A 22809-nucleotide genomic window follows, 5' to 3' on the forward strand; every position below is an offset into this window, starting at 1 on the left:
ACAATCTGTTCCAACATAGTACATTTCTCTTTTTAAGAAGGAAGCGAGAAAGGTAGGAAAGCGTGTCACAAATAGGCATTGGGTCAGATTCAAACCCACGAAGTTAGTGGTAGGTAGGTATGTGCTCCATAGGTGCTGGTACTGACAGCCAGACCATGCATTCTGTAACACATTGCACCCTCCTGAACAGGCCCCATTGTTTTTCCATCTCCTCTTTGAATTGGATTCCAGTCTAGAACTATTCACTACTTGTAAATCATGTGTTGGAGTTAAATGGACTTATGAAAAACTCAGTGGAATGCTTTTTCATTTATTGATTTCTCATGATGCAGTCACATTGAACAAAGCATTAAAAAGCTGCTTCAGTGCAAAAAGACAAGGCACACAGATTACATCATCTTCGTCCATATCAAAGGTTAGAGTATGAACAATTCCCTTAAATATCAGTGATATATTCCTGTCTGTAAGGCCACATTGATTTTTCAAAACAATTAAAACAATTCCACACGAATATAACATTTGTCTGATCTACATCTAGGAAAATGTCCCTCTTTATTTTGGGAAAAAAGGGTCTCATGGCTGTAATGGTAAATACTCCGATTGTATCACTCATTGTAGAACATTTTGTTTACACAGACAGTAAACTTCACATTCTCAGACACCTTGCTTGTGTCCCAATCTGTTCTTTCTTCTAAAGTGTGCACTTGTACACTCCTTCCCATACATTTAATACCATTGGATCAGTATAGACATGGACTAAAGGGAGTTAATGTCTTAATACCAGTAATTTACTTTGAAATCCACAAAATCAACAAGTGCACACTAAATGGAAGAAAGTACAGCTTATTGTGAAGCAGGTTGGGAGGCACACAAACAGCAAAGATAGGACAAATACCACTTGTCCTCTGGGCTCACATTCTGTAGGAACAGGCTCATTCAGTTTTCCCTTCTTTCACCTCTCTTTCACTGGAAAAGTGCTCATAGACTAAAATGTAAAACACAGCTCTCGTCTTCCTTATGCTCCATACATACAGCGAGTGGCAAACAGGGAAATCAATCCATTGGGCGAGAAGTAGCCACTTCGCCACCCACAGTGTGAACAAGACCATAAAGCAAGGGGAAAGGCAGGTTGGCTAAATGGGATTGATGGTAAAAAGCATTGGGGGGGATAACAGATCGGTGTCTAGGGACAACTTCATCCTACTCCGGGAAACCTTGGGCTAAATTGGGTCAAAACCTCTACATTGCTATTGCAACCGCTTCCTTTCGGTGGTTATGACACTGACTTCTGATTGGCTCTGGCTAGTGAGAAAAAGGTTGATTGGATGCCAGACCCTGTACTCAGATATAAAGAACACAATCATGGTACATTTTCTGCATATATTTTCTTATTAGAACATACTGATGTGGTTCCTTAAATTCTAATTCACACATGCGTATAATACAATCTGAGTGAAATAGGACAAATATAAGCACCCACCAAATTATCATCATCTGCATGTAAAATGTGTCTCTGGAACGCACCCAAGGAGTCTATACAGTGCAACATGCCTGCCAACACAATAACATCACAGTATGTAGATGGACTGAGGGTAGGTGGAGAGTTTGGGTTAGTCCATCCACAGAGTGAAACATCAGCACAGTTCAGGTGGAACAGTGCTCACTATGCTAATTATAATCAGACAACATTTGTCCAATCCCAAATCGACCTCTCTAGCCCTCGCTCCTAAGCACTTGTGTAGATCTAAAAAGGAGCATTATGCCACAAGCAATCTGGTGAATATCATGCCAAATATATCCATGTGGACCTTATTTTCATATTCTATTGGGATTTTCTAAACATTGACAGCCATATTGATATGAGCTGTGCTTTGGAAAAACCTCTGATGGTGTCCAACATTGTGGTCACAGATGTACCTCCCAACCGTCACCTACTGCTGCTTTCGAGGTGTTTTGTATGTTCTCAAACAAGCTCATCGCCATATTGTTAATACCTTTCAGATCTACATTTGGTTGCATATGGATAAGGGGCTATGGGGTAAATTTGGGATTGGATGTTGGCACTAGGCTATGGTCCCACCCTGCTTGCAGTGTGACTGGTTACATCTTGGTGGCACGGCAGCTGTCGCCCTCGCATGACTGCAGCTTGATCAGCCGTTGATTCATGGCCTGGAGGAGGGTGGGGTCAACCTTTTTAACAATGTTCTCCAATTGGTGCGGGTCAGAGGTCAAGTTATATACCTCAACAAATGACTGAGGAGAGAGAGAAAAAGCAAGAGAGAAAACAGATTGAGAGGTCAATTACTCATTAAAATCCATTTAAACAAGACAACATGTACTAAATAAGCTAGGTAGTACACTTCCAAAGTTAATTTAAAAACAGTACATAAAACAGAGCCATATACAGTCTTTACATATATGGCTCTGCATAAAACTACTAACAGACAAAACTGCTACTGTAAGTCATAAAAACATAATGCACATGCCCACACACCTCAGTGTCTGCAAACTCGCAGTACTGCAGGTTGTGTTCAACCAGGGTCCTAACACAGGCATAGGTGTTGTTGTAGGCATCCTCACACACACAGTCTGGGAAACATTGCTGGAGCAAAGAAGAACAAGAGAGACATTTTGCATTCCTCCAAGACATAGAGCTGCACTTCAGTGGGACTATTGCCTCTACTACAGGAATAATGTACAGTACTTAAAGAGTCAGGCAACTGCTGGTGAAGGGTAGGAGCAATGGTTATGAAGGGAAGGGTAGGGGAACAGGGCAATTACATTAGTTCATTGTAAATGGTAACAATGGTATTGTAAAGGGGTAACTCACTGACAGACCAGGGCCCAGTTTAGGGCAAGCGGGGTCGGGGTCAAGGTGTCCCTCTCCTGTGTACTCTACCAGGAAGTAGGGGCGAGCTGTACCGTTACGCAGCTCAGGGGCCTACAAAGAGACAGAGTCAGATGGACAGACTATTACATAGAGAGAGGTGTATTGATAACCTGCAGACACAGACAGACAAAGATGATAAATGGACAGAGAGAACAATAAGTAACCTAATTGACCATTAGAGAGGAAGGACTGTCAATCCAAAACACTCCCGAGACAAAAGATAGTGGTAGACAGACATTTAGCTCACCATCTGAGAGAGGAAGGACTGTCCATCCATATTAACAAAGGAGAGGTTGAGTCCTGAGATGTCCAGAAAAGTGGGAGCCAGGTCTATGTTCAACACCGGGGCCTGGAGGAAAAGACACACACACACACACACACACACACGTAAGTGTGGATGGAAAAGTGGAATGAGAGCATGGATGGATGTGGTTGATGGATAATAAGTGGATAGATAGATAAATGGAGCTAGGGACTCACCGTGAGTGTCTGTTGGGGTTTGATGCCTGGCCCACGTACCATGAGAGGGATCCTGATATCAAAGTCGTACAATTGTCTCTTGTCAATGGGCAGAGAGAACTGACCTGGAAGACAGAGAACATAAAAGGCACAGAATAACAGAATGCCACTAGAATACATTACTATAGAACATTTCTGTTGAGAGTGGTGACATATCCTGATACAGAAAACTGGGGATTTCATTACATTTCCCAAGCATAGCTTTTAATAATCTGACAAATGTGAAGATGATACTAGGTGTCTGTTTGTTGTGAAGTCGAGCTGTGAAGTTGAACTGTTACATCAACCACAGGAAGGGGGTCACTGCAGGTGTGAAACAAACAGATACCAAATTTTAGCAGGCAGGCAGACAGACACATACACCCACACTTACCGGTGTGGTAGCCATTGTCAGAAGTGTAGAAGATGTAGGTGTTGTTGAGCTCCTTCAGCTCTTCTAGTTTCTTGACCAGAGCCTCCACCATGTCGTCCACTGACAGCAGGGTCTGCCACCTGCAGTACGGGAGGGGAATTACAACCATTACAGGAAAATCAGAGACTTGAGATGATAACTATTTTGTATTTTGCTACAATTGTATCCAGGTATTACGAGAGGTTTATTGCGATGGAGTACAGTGATTTGATTAGCTGGGTGTATTATGAAAAGTGTTTCAGGATGATTTGATTGGCTGTTAGGGTTACCTTTTCCTGTAGGCATTATCCAGGAAGTTTAGGGTGGTGCTGGGCATGGGGTTGCTAGGCTGGCGCAACAACCAGTGTTTATCCTTCCCGGGTTTGTCAAAGCTACCATCCCGGGGGGCTTTGACATCTGTAAAGTTTTTCTCATACTGAGGGGCGGCGGTCCAGGGGGAGTGAGGGGCGGGAGGGGACAACATGATGAAGAACGGACGCTGGGGACTCCTGTCATCCAGGAAATGGAGAGATCTGTTCAACTGGAGATGAAGGAGAGAGGTAGTGGAAAGATAGCATTAAAGAGAGAGAGAGCAAAGATTAAAATCAGGTGCTTTAATTCAAATCCTAACAATCACAACACAGACAGATGAGCTTTTGTTATATGAAAAACTAAACTAAAATCTAACTTATAGTAGTTAGAACCCAAACAAGACTGGGGGATATATTTTTGGAACGTTGAGACAACTCCTCTCAGGCATCCAGAGACAATAGTCGGAGTGGTGGCGGACAAAACAAAACCAGACCGGCCATGTAATGAACTGGAGGAGTTGGAACGAAGACAAGTGGTGAGTTGCACAACACATCTGTGAAACATTACAGACTTAGTTCTGGTCCTGGTTCAGATGGATCAGTGTATTGGAGCATGGTGCTTGTTCAGATGGATCAGTGTATTGGAGCATGGTGCTTGTTCAGATGGATCAGTGTATTGGAGCATGGTGCTTGTTCAGATGGATCAGTGTATTGGAGCATGGTGCTTGTTCAGATGGATCAGTGTATTGGAGCATGGTGCTTGTTCAGATGGATCAGTGTATTGGAGCATGGTGCTTGTTCAGATGGATCAGTGTATTGGAGCATGGTGCTGGTTCAGATGGATCAGTGTATTGGAGCATGGTGCTGGTTCAGATGGACCAGTGTATTGGAGCATGGTGCTGGTTCAGATGGATCAGTGTATTGGAGCATGGTGCTGGTTCAGATGGATCAGTGTATTGGAGCATGGTGCTGGTTCAGATGGATCAGTGTATTGGAGCATGGTGCTGGCAAAAAAACAAACAGTATGCTTCATAAATGTATGTGAACACTAAAATAGCTACTAAATGAACATTCCTGGTAAATATCCGTACAGTGCATTCAGAAAGTATTCAGACCCCTTGACTTTTCACTCCCTCTTCTCCCACTCCCTCTCTCCTTTGTTACATTGCGGTCTTATTCTATTATGTATTGAATTGTGTTTTCCCCTCTACACACAATACCCCATAATGACAAAAAAACTTTTAGAAATTTATGCAAATTGATTAAAAATTCAACTGATATATCGAATCAAATTTTATTGGTCACGTGCCGAATACAACAGGTGTAGCGTAGACCTTTCAGTGAAATGCTTACTTACGAGCCTCTAACAAACAATGCAGTTTTAAAAAAATATGAATGAGAACAAGAGATAAAAGTAACAAGTAATTAGAGGGGCAGTAAAATAACAATAGTGAGACTATATACAGGGGGGCACCGGTTAGTTGAGGTAGTATGTACATGTAGGTAGAGTTATTAAAGTTGCTATGCAGAGACGACAACAAAAGAGTAGCAGTGGTGTAAAGAGGGCGAGAGGGGCAATGCAAATAGTCTGGGTAGCCATTTGCCTAGATGTTCAGGAGGCTTATGGCTTGGGGGTAGAAGCTGTTTAGAAGCCTCTTGGACCTAGACTTTGCACTCCGGTACCGTTTACTTAAGTATTCAAACCCTTTAAGCTGTACTTTGTTGAAGCACCTTTTGGCAGCGATTACAGCATCGAGTCTTCTTGGGTATGAAACTACAAGATTGGCACACCTGTAATTGGAGATTCTCCCATTCTGTTCTGCAGATCCTCTCAAGCTCTGTCAGGTTGGATGGGGAGCGTCGCTGAACCGCTGTTCTCAGGTCTCTCTGGGTTCAAGTCCAAGCTCTGGCTGGGCCACTCAAGGACATTGAGACTTGTCCCCGAAGACACTCCTGTGTTGTCTTGGCTGTGTGCTTAGGGTTGTTGTCCTGTTGGAAGGTGAACCTTCACCCCAGTCTGAGGTCCTGAGCGCTCTGGAGCAGGTTTTCATCAAGGATCTCTGTTCTTTGCTCCATTCATCTTTCCCTTGATCCTGACTAGTCTCCCAGTAGTTCCTGATGCTGAAAAACATCCCCACTGCATGATGCTGCCACCACCATAGGGATGATTCTGCCACTTCACCGTAGGGAGGGTGCCAGGTTTCCTCCAGACGTGACACTTGGCATTTAGGCCATAGTTCAATCTTGGTTTCATCAGACCAGAGACTTATTTCTCATGGCCCGAGTGTCCTTTAGGTGCCTTTCGTCAAACTTCAAGCGGGCTGTCATGTGCCTTTTACTGAGGAGTGGCTTCCGTCTGGCCACTACCATAAAGGCCTGATTGGTGGAGTGCTGTAGAGATCAGTGTCCTCCCATCTCCACAGAGGAACTCTAGAGCTCTGTCAAGAGTTCACATCAGGTTCTTGGTCACCTCCCTGACCAAAGCCCTTCTCCCACGATTGGCCAGCTCAAGGAAGAGCCTTGCCAGTTCCAAACATCTTCAATTTAAGAATTATGGAGACCACTGTGTTGTTCTTAGAGTCCTTAAATGCTGCAGAAATATTTTTGGTACCCATACTCAGATCTGTGGCTCAACACAGTCTTGTCTCGGAGCTCTACGGACAATTCCTTTGACCTCATGGCTTGGTTTTTGCTCTGACAACTGTGGGACCTTATATAGACATGTCCAATCAATTGAATTTACCAGAGGTGGACTCCAATCAAGTTGTAGAAACATCTCAAGAATGATCAATAGAAACATGATGCACCTGAGCTCAATTTCAAGTCTTTTTTGATTTAAATAAATGTTAGAATAAGGCTGTGAGGTAACAAAATGTGGAAAAAGTCAAATGGTCTGAATACTTTCCAAATGCACTGTATAAAATATGCATCTAAAAACAGCAGACGGGTTGGTTGTTTAGCAACAAAACCGACGTGTGCGCAACTATGGGGCATCACAGCAAAGTAAAAAAATATATGGCAAATAGAAATAAAAAAATGGATGGTCTTCAGAGATAGATGGGAGGTGTCGAGGGTAGCTGAAGGATGGGACTAAAAACACACAAAAGATAACTATTGTAAAATAGACTGTGTCCATAACCTGCATATAGTATGCATGTATAAGCTGGAAATAGAAGTGTTGTTGTCGCTTAGTTTACTCCAATTAGGAGGAGTGGTAGGGTTAGGGGGGGGAATAAAAGGGAGAGGGGGATGAGATTCCTACTTGGAAATGATCAGAACCAACCAATAGCAAAGCTCTACACAAATTGTTTAATTTTTCCTCTGAGGCTCAGAGTTTCCGTCATACAGCATACGGCTCTGGGTTTATGATCACAAAAGGTGTTACATTTTAGAAAACTAATTGTAGATGTCGCACCATTTGTACATGCATATTTTTAAACTTTTAAATACAGAATAAATTTGTTAATCATGAAGTTGGCCTAATATTCCTTAAAATTAAACAGACTGGGTTGTTGACATTTAAACTATATTTAATCTCCAATGGTTATTGAAAACATAAATACATTTGCACAATGAGCACTTTTGTCTCAAACACATTGTTACAGTTGTTGGTTAGCTAGCCAGCTAGATTTTTTTTGCCATATTAGCATTGACATGAAATCAGTCAAAATACCTCCAAACAAGACAAGGTATTAAGAACAAGATGAAACTATGATTCCCCACATCACAGTTTGTAATTGTTGGTAGCTATCTGGCCACCTAGAATCACAACTCACGGCCCCATTTAAGTATGTGCATCAATTGTGACATTGTCAGCTACCAAACTCGTACAGAGAAGATCAAGATCCGTTCATTGACATCTGTAAGAAACAGGCATTTCTTACATACATAAACACAGTTAAACTGAAGCTTTAAAGTAAAGTGCCTGTGGAGCTGATTCACCATGGGTTAAGAGACCGTTTCACCCTTTCAAAGTGTAAGCCAAGCAGAAAGTTTACCAAGTCACATGACCAGGGGTGGGATATACATGCAGACACACATAGGTAAGAAGACTACTGCCGGAGAATAATCACTCATTAACAACACACAATATGCAAAATAAACTCCCCTTTTGCATATTTTGGTACGGGTGAGGTAACTGCTCCAGAAAGCTACCTTTTCATTGGCTGCTCCAGATAGCTACCTTTTCATTGGCAAGATTAGTAAACTTAGGCATGACATGCCAACAACAAAATTCTGACCTACATGCATAACTGACCAAATTATTAAAGACAATAATTGTAATTTTGAATTCCATAAAGTGAGCATGGAAGAGGTGAAAAACAACAATGGAAAGCCATCTGGGTCTGACAACTTCGATGGAAAATTACTGAGGATGATAACGGACTATATTACCACCTCTCATCTACGCCTACAGACCTTGAAGGAAGTAAGTCATTCCACTACCCAAGGATAGCAAATCACCCTTTACTGGCTCAAACAGCTGACGAATCAGCACGTTACCAACCCTTACTAAACTTTTGGGAAAAAATGGTGTTGGACCAGATTCAATGCTATTTCACAATAAACAAATTAACAATATTTTCAGCATGCTTATAGGGAAGAGCACTTAACATGTATGGCACTTACACAAAAGACTGATGATTGGCTGAAGGAAATTGATAAGTGGATTGTGCGAGCTGTTTAGTTTGATTTCAGTGAAGCTTTTGACATGGATCATAATCTGCTGCTGGAAAAATGTGTATTATGGCTTTACATCTGCTGCTATATCTTGTTACCCATCTAACAGAACAGACGGTGTTCTTTAATGGAAGCCTCTCCAACATAATCTAGGTAGAGTCAGGCATTCCCCAGGGCACATCCTTTATATCCACGCAAACTTGGTGCAAATCAATGCCCACGAGAAACCTGGCAACATTCAAAGCCACACATAGTTTGGTTGTTCCCTTGTGAGAAGTAAAGGCACGCACAAGAATGCAAGAGAGAATCCCCACAAAAAAAAAAAAAACATTGCCATCAATACCTTGCATTTTCCCAAATAAAACAGATATATAATAAAGGGGGTCAATGTAAATAGTATGTGTAGCCATTTCATTAACTGTTCAATAAGATGGTCCGAAATATAAAATTAAAAAACTAAAAGCATTGTATTTGGGACAAATCATTCACTAAACCTCAACTACGTTTTGTAATGAATAATGTGGAAATTCAGCAAGTTGAAGGAGACTAAACGGCTTGGTGCAACCCTGGATTGTAAAACTGTCCTGGTCAAAACATATTGATGCAACAGTAGCTAAAATGGGGAGAAGTCTGTCCATAATAAAGTGCTTCTCTGCTTTCTTGACATCACTATCAACCAAAGTCCTACATACCCTAGTTGTTGCACCTGGACTACTGCCCAGTCACATGATCAAGTGCCACTAAGACGGACATAGGCAAATTACAGTTGGCCAGAACAGAGCAGCAAAGAACTCTATTTCATATCAAGTAACTCATGAATAAAAAAATAAAAGCTAATAAAAAAATGCAAGCAATAAAATCTGATTTTTTTTTTTAAACTACACAGTGCAGACTGTGAAGACACACTCGTACATTGTAATATTGCTGTATTATGGATTTGGTACTTTAGATATGTTGTGGTATTGTACTGTGTAATAAATAACGTGTTGTGTGATCTGTTTTATTTTGTATGTAATTGCCTAATGGGGATCCGTAATAAAATACACATAAAAAAGAAGTTAAACCGTACCTTCGGGCACGATACAGGTAAGGTACAGAAAGATACAGGTAAGGTACAGAAAGATACAGGTAAGGTACGGAAAGATACAGGTAAGGTACGGAAAGATACAGGTAAGGTACGGAAAGATACAGGTAAGGTACGGAAAGATACAGGTAAGGTACAGGTAAGGTGCGGAAAGATACAGGTAAGGTACGAAAAGATACAGGTAAGGTACAGGTAAGGTGCGGAAAGATACAGGTAAGGTACGGAAAGATACAGGTAAGGTACGGAAAGATACAGGTAAGGTACGGAAAGATACAGGTAAGGTACGGAAAAATACAGGTAAGGTGCGGAAAGATACAGGTAAGGTGCGGAAAGATACAGGTAAGGTACAGGTAAGGTGCGGAAAGATACAGGTAAGGTACGAAAAGATACAGGTAAGGTACGGAAAGATACAGGTAAGGTACGGAAAGATACAGGTAAGGTACGGAAAGATACAGGTAAGGTACGGAAAGATACAGGTAAGGTACGGAAAGATACAGGTAAGGTACAGGTAAGGTGCGGAAAGATACAGGTAAGGTACAGGTAAGGTACGGAAAGATACAAGTATGGTACAGAAAGGTACAGGTGGGGTACAGGTAAGGTACGGAAAGGTACAGGTGGGGTACAGGTAAGGTACGGAAAGGTACAGGTGGGGTGAAGGTAAGTTACAGAAAGATACAGGTAAGGTACAGGTAAGGTACGGAAAGATACAGGTATGGTACAGGTAAGGTACGGAAAGATACAGGTAAGGTACAGGTAAGGTACGGAAAGATACAGGTACGGTACAGGTAAGGTACGGAAAGATACAGGTATGGTACAGGTGGGGTACAGGTAAGGTACGGAAAGGTACAGGTGGGGTGAAGGTAAGGTAACGTAAGATACATGTAAGTGGTTGTGATGATTCAATGTTTTTAAAGTATTTAACTGTATAAAGCTAAAAGGTTCATTTTCACACTATGGCCAAAGTTTTTCTTTCCTAACAGGCTGTGGCTACCGTCTGTCACTCATTAGGGGTAACCTAGTCAGTTGCACAACTGAAAGCATTCAACTGAAATGTGTCTTCAGCATTTAACCCAACCCCTCAAACAGAGAGGGAACAGTTTGTTGGGGGTTAATTGCCTTACCGTGCTCCACTTTGCCGGCTCTGGGATTCAAACCAGCTACCTTTCGGTCAGTGGCCCAATGCTCGTAACCGCTAGGCTTCCTGCCAAGTTCAGGTAGGCAAAACCGAACGAGTGTGCTTGCATACCAGTGGAGGCTCCTGAGGGGAGGACGGCTCATAATAATGACTAGAACAGAGCGCATTAAAACACATGGAAACCATGCGTTTGATATATTTACCATTCCACTAATTCCGCCATTACCACAATCCCATCCTCCCCAATTAAGGTGCCACCAACCTCCTGTGTCATATACACCCTTACATAGTTCAGAATACACAAGATGAAGCATGCACAAAATAACCATTTTTATTTGTTTTATTTTGAAAGCCATCCGTGTGAATTATTGATGCCCAGAGCTGGAAACACATCAGATGGCTTCCACAACAAGTGAAAAATATCAGAAAAAAATGGGATTGAGAGACTGCAGAGTGAAGGACAAGCAGTCAACAAGTTCTCAGCATATGTGAGACCTCCTTAAAGACTGTTGAAAAAGCATTCCAGGTGAAGCTGGTTGAGAGAATGCCAAGCGTGTGCAATGCTATCAAGGACAAAGGGTGGCTACTTTGCATAATCTCAAATAGAAAATATATTTTAATTTGTTAAACACTTTTTGTTACTACATGATTCGATGTGTTATTTCATAGTTTTGATGTCTTCACTATTATTTTACAATGTAGAAAATAGTCAAAATAGAGAAAAACCCTTGAATGAGTAGGTGTCCAAACTTTTGACTGCTACTGTACATAAATATATAATAATGTCTTATCAAACACAAAGTTGATTACACGTGTTGGTTACAAGGTGCAAAAATATAAAAATAAAATACTTGCAGTTCTTCCTTTTGTCTTTTGGCATGCATGTTGGATAGTGGCACTCACCTTGCGTGGGGGGTCTTGTGACGATTGGGAGGTTGCTTTGGGCCCCCAATTTAGCCATTTCCAACACCAGCTGCTCTTGGAAAGCCAACTGGGAGAGAGGGGTATGACCTTTTGCTTGTGGAGAATGAAAGCATTTACTGTAGCAAATGCCCACAAAGTTAACAAAAAGTCTACCACTTCCTGGTCTTGTGGAGGAGCATCAGATAGGTCGACACCCCCCATGCTAGCATTGTAGTCCTTCACACAAATGGGGACATTCTTCCTTTTTCACCCTTGAGACATGATCGTTATTGAAGGCCTTATGCTGTGTTGTGAGCATGGTTACTGCCCTAGTGGCCTTCCATTTCACAAAAAGCAGCGTGTTAGTCCTGATCCAACGTATGGTCCCCCTCTCCACTGTCTTTGTCATGTAGTTTACCTTGGTCTTGGGGAAACCGATTCTGTTAGTATGAATGGTGCCACAAGCCCGTATTTTATTTTTCAAGAGGTCTATTAAAAATGGGATGTAGAACCACCAGACATGGGGGGGAGGGGGGACCTTGACCGGCGGGGGCGCTTACTGGGGAGGGGTGGCTCCCAAACGTCATCATCCAAATCCTCTGCATCCTCTGTGGTGAATAAAATAAAGAGATATATTATGGGAAGACACACAGAATTAGTTGACAATTTACAGAACATTACTGTAAAGTAAAAACACCAAGCCTAAACTATCTGTACAGTGACTCACATAGAAGGTGTGAAGCGCACACACACACACACACACACACTTTGGAGACAAAGGCAGAGGTGAGAACCACAAATAAACAATGGCCATGAGAGTTTAATGGCCTCTCTAAAGTTACAAGAATGAAACAGGGAACTAATATGAAACAGACAATAACTACTTTGGAATTATATAACATTGGAATGATTTGTTATAGGCCTATGTACCCTAATCCAAAGCACAAAAAGCAGACAACTTATAAAAAACGAAATACATATATTAAGTTAGCTATATAAAGTCATGAAAATGATTTACTTACAGATCTAACAGTGGATCCAATCCTTTGAGAAAGCAATCTTCGTCGGCCGAGTCGAAATCCTTGTTGTCCAAATTGTTACCCCGATCCGAGTCCAACCAGTATTTTATTCAAAGCTTCTATGTCTGAATACATATTAATATCTGCCTTGTTTTTAGCTTCCTGATAGATATTCTTAGTTTTTACCCCTTGAGAAGCCATCTTTCATGCTAAAGTGATAAAATGAAAGTGATGAAATCTGTTTCCAAGGTGCATCTCTGAGTCAGGTAGCAATAGTTTGCATTAAGCATAAATGGTTCTAGGCCTTGTCCCACCCAGGTCAATTGCATATCCCTGGAAAGCTCATCTCATTGGCTACAAGACTGTCAAGGTGCCATAGTAGCCAATCCCCTGAATAATAGATGTCTACAGCGCGTAAGCAGGCAAAGTCATATTTTTGAGACGCAAAGAGTCACTCGGTGGACAGTCGATGTTGCCATTAAATCATACATAATTACATAACATGGCAATAGGCTAGATTTGTTCCTATCAACCTAAGGATTCATTTGATACCACCCATGTAGCTTTAGCTCAAACACAGACCAAATCAAAGCTTACCTTGTAAGATATTTGCTGTTTGGTGAAAATGTTGTGTAAAATAAACATTGTGACTCTCTGGGCTGGTGATCAATAACGATAGGTCACAGGCAGACAAATAAGATATCCTCATGATCTGTGGAGTCCCCGCTTTCAGTGTGAATCAACATATTCTGTGTTTATTCAATTTATGCTTCACAACGCTAACCGGAATGTAGGTAGCAGCCATCTTGAAATGAGGTGATTGGCTCGGCCTGCCCTTATACATTTGTATACCCACATATGGTAGTAAGTCAAACCAAAGAATTTTAAGGCACAGGTCAATAGTCAAGACACTCAGCTTTCTGCAGACACCCTGCTTTTACAGATAAAAAATTATTGAATATGGTCCCCAAATATGCGCAAACTGTTTCGGGTGGGGAGCATGCAGATGGTTTAAGGGTTAGGGACAATAGATTTAGAATGGAAATTAATTTGTGGTCCCCACAAAAGGTAGTAAAACATATGTACGTGTTTGTAGAAGGACAGATTTTTGCTATCATCTGTGTAAAGTGTCCAGATAAGCACAGCTCCTCTCAGAATCTACATTCCTCTCAGGGAAGTGATCTCTGTATATGTCATCAAAAAGGGTCTGCAGCTGATCAAACACACCGAAGAATGACCCTGGATAGAACCCCAGCATCAACGAGGCATCAGCTACCGCGTCACGTCTCACGGGGGTTATACCGCATCACGGGGGTTATACCGCATCACGTCTCACGGGGGTTATACCGCATCACGTCTCACGGGGGTTATACCGCATCACGTCTCACGGGGGTTATACCGCATCACGTCTCACGGGGGTTATACCGCATCACGTCTCACGGGGGTTATACCGCATCACGTCTCACGGTGGTTATACCGCATCACGTCTCACGGTGGTTATACACACCCAACCACACAGGGCACACACCCACACAGTTGTATGTGTTGAGGACTTACTATGAGGTCTGTGAGGTAGTCTTTTTCATAATTGTCTCCGTGCTGCTCCTCTTTACCGTTGACTGACAGAGTGTAGTTGTAGTACTGAGAGTTCCCCATCTGCAACGACAAACACACAAAAGCATCAACACAGCTGTGACATCATCATCATACACCAATATATCATGTGTCTGTACAGGACTTACCAGTGCATGCCATTGGTCCCAGCCTGGGGGAACATAGCCAACATTCCCTGTTTCCTTCTTCCCGTACTGAGGAGAGAGAGGAACACGTGACATAGTGCTACAGACAGACATGTGAAGCAGGGTTGGGAACAACTGACAGTCTAACTAGATGGCATTACAGATGGATCTGGGGAAGGAAATGCATGAAGCCAAAAAGAGACTGATTTCACCACAAGAATTTGCACATATTTACTACTTTTTCTATAATAAAGAACTGTTGATACAGTTTGGAAGTTGAGGTGATTGAGGTGATTCATAGATCTGATGATCTTGGCAGAAGTTAGACTAACTCAGGTTGAGCCTGCTGAACAACTGGGTTAAAATGACATGACACGTCAGTATGTCCAGCAGAAAAGAGGAAGAAGCAGTGGTAGATTCATGCACAGATTATATGACCACATCAATTAACAGCTAGGGAAGCATCACATGATGACATGCATGTAGTGTGTGATGGGGGGGAGAAGAAAAAAAAGAAAAGGGAGGGGGGGGGCACTAGTTACATATTATTGCAATATGTAACTATTGATTTCCCCCCCTTTTTTTCTCCCCCATCACACACTACATGCATGTCATCATCTGTCATGTCATCTAGTTAGACTGTCAGTTGTTCCCACATCTGTCTATTGTGTATATACACACATATATATGTAAGTTAGTACCAGTCAAAAGTTTGAACACACCTACTCATATTTAATAGTCAAGACATCAAAACTATGAAATAACACATAAGGAATCATGTAGTAACCCAAAAAAGTGTTAAATAAATCTAAATATATTTTATATTTGAGATTCTTCAAAGTAGCCACTCTTTGCCTTGACAGCTTTGCACCCTACTAGCATACTCTCAACCAGCTTAATGAGGTAGTCACCTGGAATGCATTTCAATTAACAGGTGTGCCTTGTTTAATGTTAATTTGTGTAATTTATTTTCTTCTTAATGCGCTTGAGACAGTCAGTTGTGTTGTGACAATGTAGGGGTGGTATGCAGAAGATAGCCCTATTTGGTAAAAGACCAAGTCTATATCATGGCAAGAACAGCTCAAATAAGCCAAGAGAAATGACAGTCCACCATTACTTTAAGACATGAAGGTCAGTCAAGTCGGAAAATTGTAAGAAATGTTTATGTTTCTTCAAGTCGCAAAAAACATCAAGCGCTATGATGAAACTGTCTCTTATGAGGACCGCCACAGGAAAGGAAGATCCAGAGTTACATCTGCTGCAGAGGATAAGTTCATTAGACTTACCAGCCTCAGAATTCAGCTCAAATAAATGCTTCACAAAGTTCAAGTAACAGACATTTCAATATCAACTGTTGAGAGGAGACTGCTGGAAATCAGGCCTTCATGGTCAAATTGCTGCAAAGAAACTACTACTAAAGGACACCAATAAGAAGAAGAGACTTACTTGGGCCAAGAAACACAAGCAAATCAAAGTTGTCACATGCGCCAAACACGACAGTGAAATGCTTCCTTACAAGCCCTAACCTACAGTGAAATGCGTCCTTACAAGCCCTAACCTACAGTGAAATGCTTCCTTACAAGCCCTAACCTACAGTGAAATGCTTCCTTACAAGCCCTAACCTACAGTGAAATACAAGCCCTAACCTACTTACAAGCCCTAACCTAGTGAAACCTTACAACAGTGAAATGCTTCCTTACAAGCCCTAACCTACAGTGAAATGCTTCCTTACAAGCCCTAACCTACAGTGAAATGCTTCCTTACAAGCCCTAACCTACAGTGAAATGCTTCCTTACAAGCCCTAACCTACAGTGAAATGCTTCCTTACAAGCCCTAACCTACAGTGAAATGCTTCCTTACAAGCCCTAACCTACAGTGAAATGCTTCCTTACAAGCCCTAACCTACAGTGAAATGCTTCCTTACAAGCCCTAACCTACAGTGAAATGCTTACAAGCCCTAACCTACAGTGAAATGCTTCCTTACAAGCCTAACCCTAACCTACAGTGAAATGCTTCCTTACAAGCCCTAACCTACAGTGAAATGCTTCCTTACAAGCCCTAACCTACAGTGAAATGCTTCCTTACAAGCCCTAACCTACAGTGAAATGCTTCCTTACAAGCCCTAACCTACAGTGAAATGCTTCCTTACAAGCCCTAACCTACAGTGAAATGCTTCCTTACAAGCCCTAACCTACAGTGAAATGCTTCCTTACAAGCCCTAACCTACAGTGAAATGCTTCCTAACCTACAGTGAAAGCTTCCTTACAAGCCCTAACCTACAGTGAAATGCTTCCTTACAAGCCCTAACCTACAGTGAAATGACAAGCCCTAACCTAAGTGAAATGCTTCCTTACAAGCCCTAACCTACAGTGAAACAAGCCCTAACCTACAGTGAAATGCTTCCTACAAGCCCTAACCTACAGTGAAATGCTTCCTTACAAGCCCTAACCTACAGTGAAATGCTTCCTTACAAGCCCTAACCTACAGTGAAATGCTTCCTTACAAGCCCTAACCTACAGTGAAATGACAAGCCCTAACCTACAGTGAAATCCTTACAAGCCCTAACCTACAGTGAAATGCTTCCTTACAAGCCCTAACCTACAGTGAAATGCTTCCTTACAAGCCCTAACCTACAGTGAAATGCTTCCTTACAAGCCCTAACCTACAGTGAAATGCTTCCTTACAAGCCCTAACCTACAGTGAAATGCTTCCTTACAAGCCCTAACCAACAGTGAAATGCTTACTTACAAGCCCTAAAAAAATAAAAGGTATTCGGTAAACAATGGATAAGTAAAGAAATACAAAAATAGAAATAAAACTGTAAAATGACAGTGAAAATAAAAGTAGCGAGGCTATATACAGGTGGTACCGGTACAGAGTCAATATGGAGGCTATATACAGGTGGTACCGGTACAGAGTCAATGTGGAGGCTATATACAGGTGGTACCGGTACAGAGTCAATGTGGAGGCTATATACAGGTGGTACCGGTACAGAGTCAATGTGGAGGCTATATACAGGTGGTACCGGTACAGAGTCAATGTGGAGGCTATATACAGGTGGTACCGGTACAGAGTCAATGTGGAGGCTATATACAGGTGGTACCGGTACAGAGTCAATGTGGAGGCTATACAGGTGGTACCGGTACAGAGGTGGTACCGGTACAGAGTCAATGTGGAGGCTATATACAGGGGTACCGGTACAGAGTCAATGTGGAGGCTATATACACCGGTACAGAGTCAATGTGGAGGTACTGGTACAGAGTCAATGTGGAGGCTATATACAGGAGGTACTGGTACAGAGTCAATGTGGAGGCTATATACAGGTGGTACCGGTACAGAGTCAATGTGGAGGCTATATACAGGGGGTACTGGTACAGAGTCAATGTGGAGGCTATATACAGGGGGTACTGGTACAGAGTCAATGTGGAGGCTATATACAGGGGGTACTGGTACAGAGTCAATGTGGAGGCTATATACAGGTGGTACCGGTACAGAGTCAATGTGGAGGCTATATACAGGGGGTACTGGTACAGAGTCAATGTGGAGGCTATATACAGGGGGTACTGGTACAGAGTCAATGTGGAGGCTATATACAGGGTGTTACGGTACAGAGTCAATGTGGGGGCTATATACAGGTGGTACCGGTACAGAGTCAATGTGGAGGCTATATACAGGTGGTACCGGTACAGAGTCAATGTGGAGGCTATATACAGGTGGTAACAGTACAGAGTCAATGTGGAGGCTATATACAGGTGGTACCGGTACAGAGTCAATGTGGAGGCTATATACAGGTGGTAACAGTACAGAGTCAATGTGGAGGCTATATACAGGTGGTACCGGTACAGAGTCAATGTGGAGGCTATATACAGGTGGTACCGGTACAGAGTCAATGTGGAGGCTATATACAGGTGGTACTGGTACAGAGTCAATGTGGAGGCTATATACAGGTGGTAACAGTACAGAGTCAATGTGGAGGCTATATACAGGTGGTACCGGTACAGAGTCAATGTGGAGGCTATATACAGGTGGTACCGGTACAGAGTCAATGTGGAGGCTATATACAGGTGGTACCGGTACAGAGTCAATGTAAGGGGGCACCGGTTAGTCGGGCTAATACGCACATGTAGGCATAGTTAAAGTGACTATGCATAGATGATAAAGAGAGAGCAGCAGCAGCGTAAAGGGTGGGTTTGGCAGGACACAATGCAAATAGTCTGGGTAGCCAATGTGCTGGGGCACTGGTTAGTCGGGCTAGTTGAGGTAATATGTACGTGAATGTATAGTTAAAGTGACTATGGATAGATAATAAACAGAGTAGCAGCAGCATAAAGGAGGGGTTGGCGGGGGGAGTGGCGGTACACAATGAAAATAGACCGGGTAGCCATTTGATTACCTGTTCGGGAGTCTTATGCTCTGTGTTTTGGGTCATTGTCCTGTCAAATAGACTTGGTGCTCCGGTACCGCTTGCCATGTGGAGCAATGGACATTAGACCGGTGGAAAATCTGTCCTTTGGTCTGATGAGTCCAAATTTGAGAATTTTTGTTCCAACCGCCGTGTTTTTGTGAGACGCAGAGTAGCAAAACGGATGATCTCCGCATGAGTTGTTCCCACCGTGAAGCATGGAAGAGGAGTTGGGATGGTGTTAAGCTGGTGACACTGTTAGTGATATATTTAGAACTCAAGGCACACTTAACCAGCATGGCTACCACAGCATTCTGCAGCAATACGCCATCCCATCTGGTTTACGCTTAGTTGGGACTATAATTGATTTTTCAACAGGACAATAACCCAAAACACACACCCAGGCTGTCTGAGGGCTATTTGACCAAGGAGAGTGATGGTGCTGCATCAGATGACCTGGCCTCCCCAAATTCCCAAACCTAATTCAGATGGATTAGGATGAGTTGGACCGCAGAGTGAAGCAAAATCAACCAACAAGTGCTCAGCATGTGGGAACTCCTTCAAGACTGCTGGAAAAGCATTCCTCATGAAGCTGTTTGAGAGAATGCCAAGAGTGTGCAAAGCTGTCATCAATGCAAAGGGTGGCTACTTTGAAAAATCTCAAATATATTTTGATTTGTTTCAAACTTTTTTAGTTACTACATGATTCCATGTGTTATTTCATAGTTTTGGTGTCTTCAATATTGTAGAAAACAGTAAAAATAAAAACCCTTGAATGAGTAGGCGTGTCCAACCTTTTGACTGGTAATGTATATTTACTTATTTTTGCAAGGAAGCGTTAGCTAGCGCTAGGTCGGCTGTACCTGCACCAAAACTTTCTGTTCTCAATCTTCTTTATAAATAGTGAGCCAATAGGGTTTCAGCACTTTAGTTTCCACAAGGAAATAAAAGTGCGAGGTCCCTGGTAATTCCCAGCCCAAGTGTGTGTGTTACCTGGTTGAGGTACTTCCCAGCGTAGAAGGTCTGGTAATGCTGTTTGCTGAGGTAGACAGGGAAGGCCGTGGTCTCTGGTCCTTTCTGCCACAGAGGGCTGGAGCAGTTCCCATCCAGGGAGTTGTTCCTCACTGAGTGGTTATGGGGGTACTGCCCCGTTAAGATACTACTCCTACTGGGGCAACACAGCGGGGTCGCTGTAAACTGGAGAGAGGGAGAAATAAGAAGAGAGATTAGGGACATCTCAAAACCTTAGTGAAACTCCAGCAATTGGAATCTCAGTGTCATGGCTTAGGTGTTGGACTGACTGACAGGTTCAGGTTCGAGTACCATGTTGTTGATGTGAAGCTGTTCGGGTACTCACAGCATTTGAAAAGGTGGCTCCAGCATCTCCAATCAAGGCTTTGGTTTTCTTCATAGGTGTCTGTTGAACCAAGAAGCACAAAATGGAGAAGTGGTTTATTTTATCTCAACATGAAATCTTAAATACACACTTTTGTTCAATCCGAAACACTAGGAAGATGAAAAAATATTAGACATCCTGTTTTGGTCCAGGTTGATATAAAATGTTTTAGGTTGAAACATCCGGTAGCCTATTTCTCATACTTTTAATAGACTACCCAACACAAGAAGCATGTAGCATGATGACCATATGATAGGTTATAGGACTAGTCATATATTTTCTATATATAGACCATGGCTTTGATTTTGTTGAATGTCACTGCTACAATGTGGGCTTCTATGTCGCACAATGTTATTGCCCTCTGCCTCAACATATAGGTCTTTAGCCACGTACTGTACGTTTGGAAAGTAGGATATGAAAATGGCAGTGAGTGGATCAAGCTTGTTCCCTTCAATTCAAAACACCGTCAGCCCACCACAACAACTATAGGGCTGGCAATAGCAGAGGACCACCACAATTATATTAGCCTACACATTATACCGTTTTAATTCATTAACATTAATACGTTTGATTTACGCACAAAACGTACTCGATTTAGTTATTAACAAACCCAGCCAAACTAGAACTACTCACCATTCCCCCGAGGTACACATCCTGATCATCCGCTAAAATCAGGACGATATTGCTCGGTTTTTCGCATTCCGAACACCTGAACGTGCAGGTAAACAGCGCGAGAAACAATGCTGCGCGCACTCCTCCATTCTGTGTTCGTTGTCGCTTCTTTTGTCTGGTTCTTGCCTCCGAACTTGCCATGGGTTAGCTGGCTACCGCTTCACTGTTATAGCGCAATGTTTTCGTTTTCTGCTCTAGGCGAAGCAATGTACATATGAAAACACGTATGGACCGGGGGAGGGCACGGACAGAATGCAAGTCACACTGCTGCTGGTCACGAGGGAAGAGACGTCTGAGAAAGTTTGAGGAAGTAACCAGCTAATGATCATATGATCACCTTTTTTTCACTCGATTGAAGAGGGAGGACTTTAAACCGCTTGTGGTGTTTTAGATAAATACCAATAAATGTGGCAGCTTGCTTGAAATACCACAAAAGAAAGTGTTCTTAGAACGAGTCACAAATTGCAAACATCAGTGTAATGGGGTCTAGCGCGGAGTGTTTCATATATTATGTTGATGATTCGTCTTGAAACAGCTGAAACTTGTTACAACAGTTCGGTCTACATTTCTGTATACTTGTTTTGCTTTATTTCAAATTAAAATAAAAGTATTGGTTTCTAGCTCGACATTTGCCATGCGGGTCATTACATGTGATTAATTTGACGTACAAGGATAAACCCACGCGAACTCTTATGTTGACCACATGGGCGCGTGGTGGGAAGGGCACTTCCTGTTTCCCCGTCGGAACTATTTTTAGTGTTGCACTTGCTGCAGAAGGTGGTTGTCCAAAATTGACTTGATGAGACATGTATATGTCATCGTGGTAGCAAGACAGCAGCACACTTTTTTTTATTTAACCTTTGTTTAACTATGCAAGTCAATTAAGAACAAAATATTATTTACAATAATTGTGCGCCGCCCTATGGGACTCCCAATCAAGGCCGGATGTGATACAGCCTGGATTTGAACCAGGGACTGTAGTGAGACCTCTTGCACTGAGATGCAGTGCCTAGACAGCTGCGCCAGTCGGGAGCCCAAGATACTGGTCAATTCAAGGGCCAATGTGTTAACATTGCATAACATTATATTGTCACTATCCGTACAGTAGGTGGCGGCAATACATCAATAGGCGTAGTCTGCCATAAAACCTTAAGGAAGAAGAAGAAGCACACTCGTGAGAACTATGAACCGTTGTTCATGTATCTGTTGTCGTTTTTATAGACAGATGAGCGAGTCTGCCAACAAATATGGTCCCTCTAAAGCGCAGGAAAGTGAACTGCTCCGTTACAAGCGACAGCAGCGGTGACAGGACCAGCAAGTTTCCCGGGGTTGTCATCTATCTTCTGGAGAGAAAGATGGGAGCCAGTCGGAGAGCCTTCCTCACTCGGCTCGGCCGGGGTAAAGGTTTCAACATAGAATACTCCTTAAGGTAGTGTGAACAACAATCTTCTGGGGTGAAAATAATGTATGCTAATAACTTCACCTTGTCTCCAGATCTAAGACCGATAGCTAGGCTAGAAAGATTGAGTAGGTATCAATCGAGACTTAAATTCCTATAAATCAGTGGTCTTGAATGAAAGGGAACAAGGGTGCTTATGGACACTTTAGGGATATTTGCCAATGTAAATCAAGTCTTGGTAACCTCTCTTTCTCTGTTTCCCTAGCTGT

At 42.4% G+C, this 22809-nt stretch overlaps 2 protein-coding genes and 2 long non-coding RNA genes across 8 annotated transcripts in view; 2 read left to right on the forward strand and 2 right to left on the reverse strand.

Annotated features, from left to right (window-relative positions):
• Nucleotides 1-294: 294 nt before the first annotated feature.
• On the reverse strand, nucleotides 295-21434 carry gnsb (glucosamine (N-acetyl)-6-sulfatase (Sanfilippo disease IIID), b). The gene is made up of 12 exons (XM_035765030.2): nucleotides 21103-21434; nucleotides 20431-20490; nucleotides 20067-20270; nucleotides 14675-14740; nucleotides 14490-14588; nucleotides 4091-4341; nucleotides 3783-3901; nucleotides 3371-3474; nucleotides 3138-3239; nucleotides 2831-2941; nucleotides 2495-2602; nucleotides 295-2253 (listed from the first exon to the last, which is right to left on the reverse strand). The coding sequence occupies exons 1-12, from the start codon at nucleotides 21280-21282 to the stop codon at nucleotides 2101-2103; spliced, it is 1557 nt and encodes a 518-aa protein (XP_035620923.1). The 5' UTR covers nucleotides 21283-21434; the 3' UTR covers nucleotides 295-2100.
• On the forward strand, nucleotides 8095-11006 carry LOC127931777 (uncharacterized). The gene is made up of 3 exons (XR_008142931.1): nucleotides 8095-9898; nucleotides 9941-10151; nucleotides 10268-11006. It is a non-coding gene; the product is annotated as an uncharacterized LOC127931777 (long non-coding RNA).
• Nucleotides 16062-17384, reverse strand: LOC127931778 (uncharacterized). Of its 4 annotated transcripts, none has more exons than XR_008142935.1 (5): nucleotides 17238-17384; nucleotides 17089-17152; nucleotides 16671-16894; nucleotides 16382-16605; nucleotides 16062-16293 (listed from the first exon to the last, which is right to left on the reverse strand). It is a non-coding gene; the product is annotated as an uncharacterized LOC127931778 (long non-coding RNA). The 4 variants fall into 4 exon arrangements; XR_008142934.1 differs by having other exon boundaries at nucleotides 16382-16573; nucleotides 17089-17184; XR_008142932.1 differs by having other exon boundaries at nucleotides 17089-17184.
• A 445-nt stretch (nucleotides 21435-21879) lies between the features above and the next one.
• Nucleotides 21880-22809, forward strand: part of polm (polymerase (DNA directed), mu) — an 18170-nt gene continuing 17240 nt past the window's right edge. For both annotated transcript variants that reach the window (XM_052525417.1, XM_052525418.1), the window contains exons 1-2: nucleotides 21880-22570; nucleotides 22806-22809. The exon at nucleotides 22806-22809 is cut by the window's right edge and continues 204 nt beyond it. In XM_052525417.1, the coding sequence (XP_052381377.1) occupies nucleotides 22389-22570; nucleotides 22806-22809 (186 nt within the window). In that variant the 5' untranslated portion in view covers nucleotides 21880-22388. The remainder of the gene's footprint in view (nucleotides 22571-22805) is intronic.

The sequence above is a fragment of the Oncorhynchus keta genome, chromosome 9 (genome assembly GCF_023373465.1).
Source record: "Oncorhynchus keta strain PuntledgeMale-10-30-2019 chromosome 9, Oket_V2, whole genome shotgun sequence".
Lineage (NCBI taxonomy): Eukaryota > Metazoa > Chordata > Actinopteri > Salmoniformes > Salmonidae > Oncorhynchus > Oncorhynchus keta.

Excerpts from the sequence above, each read along its gene's own strand:
- gnsb (XM_035765030.2), bottom strand. The coding sequence starts at position 21,282 with ATGGCAAGTTCGGAGGCAAGAACCAGACAAAAGAAGCGACAACGAACA. Across the intron at positions 20,491-21,102 it reads ATGTGTACCTCGGGGGAATG|ACACCTATGAAGAAAACCAA; the intron begins GTGAGTAGTTCT and ends TTGGTTCAACAG. Across the intron at positions 4,342-14,489 it reads ACTACCTCACAGACCTCATA|TTGAACAGATCTCTCCATTT; the intron begins GTAAGTCCTCAA and ends CTTCATCTCCAG.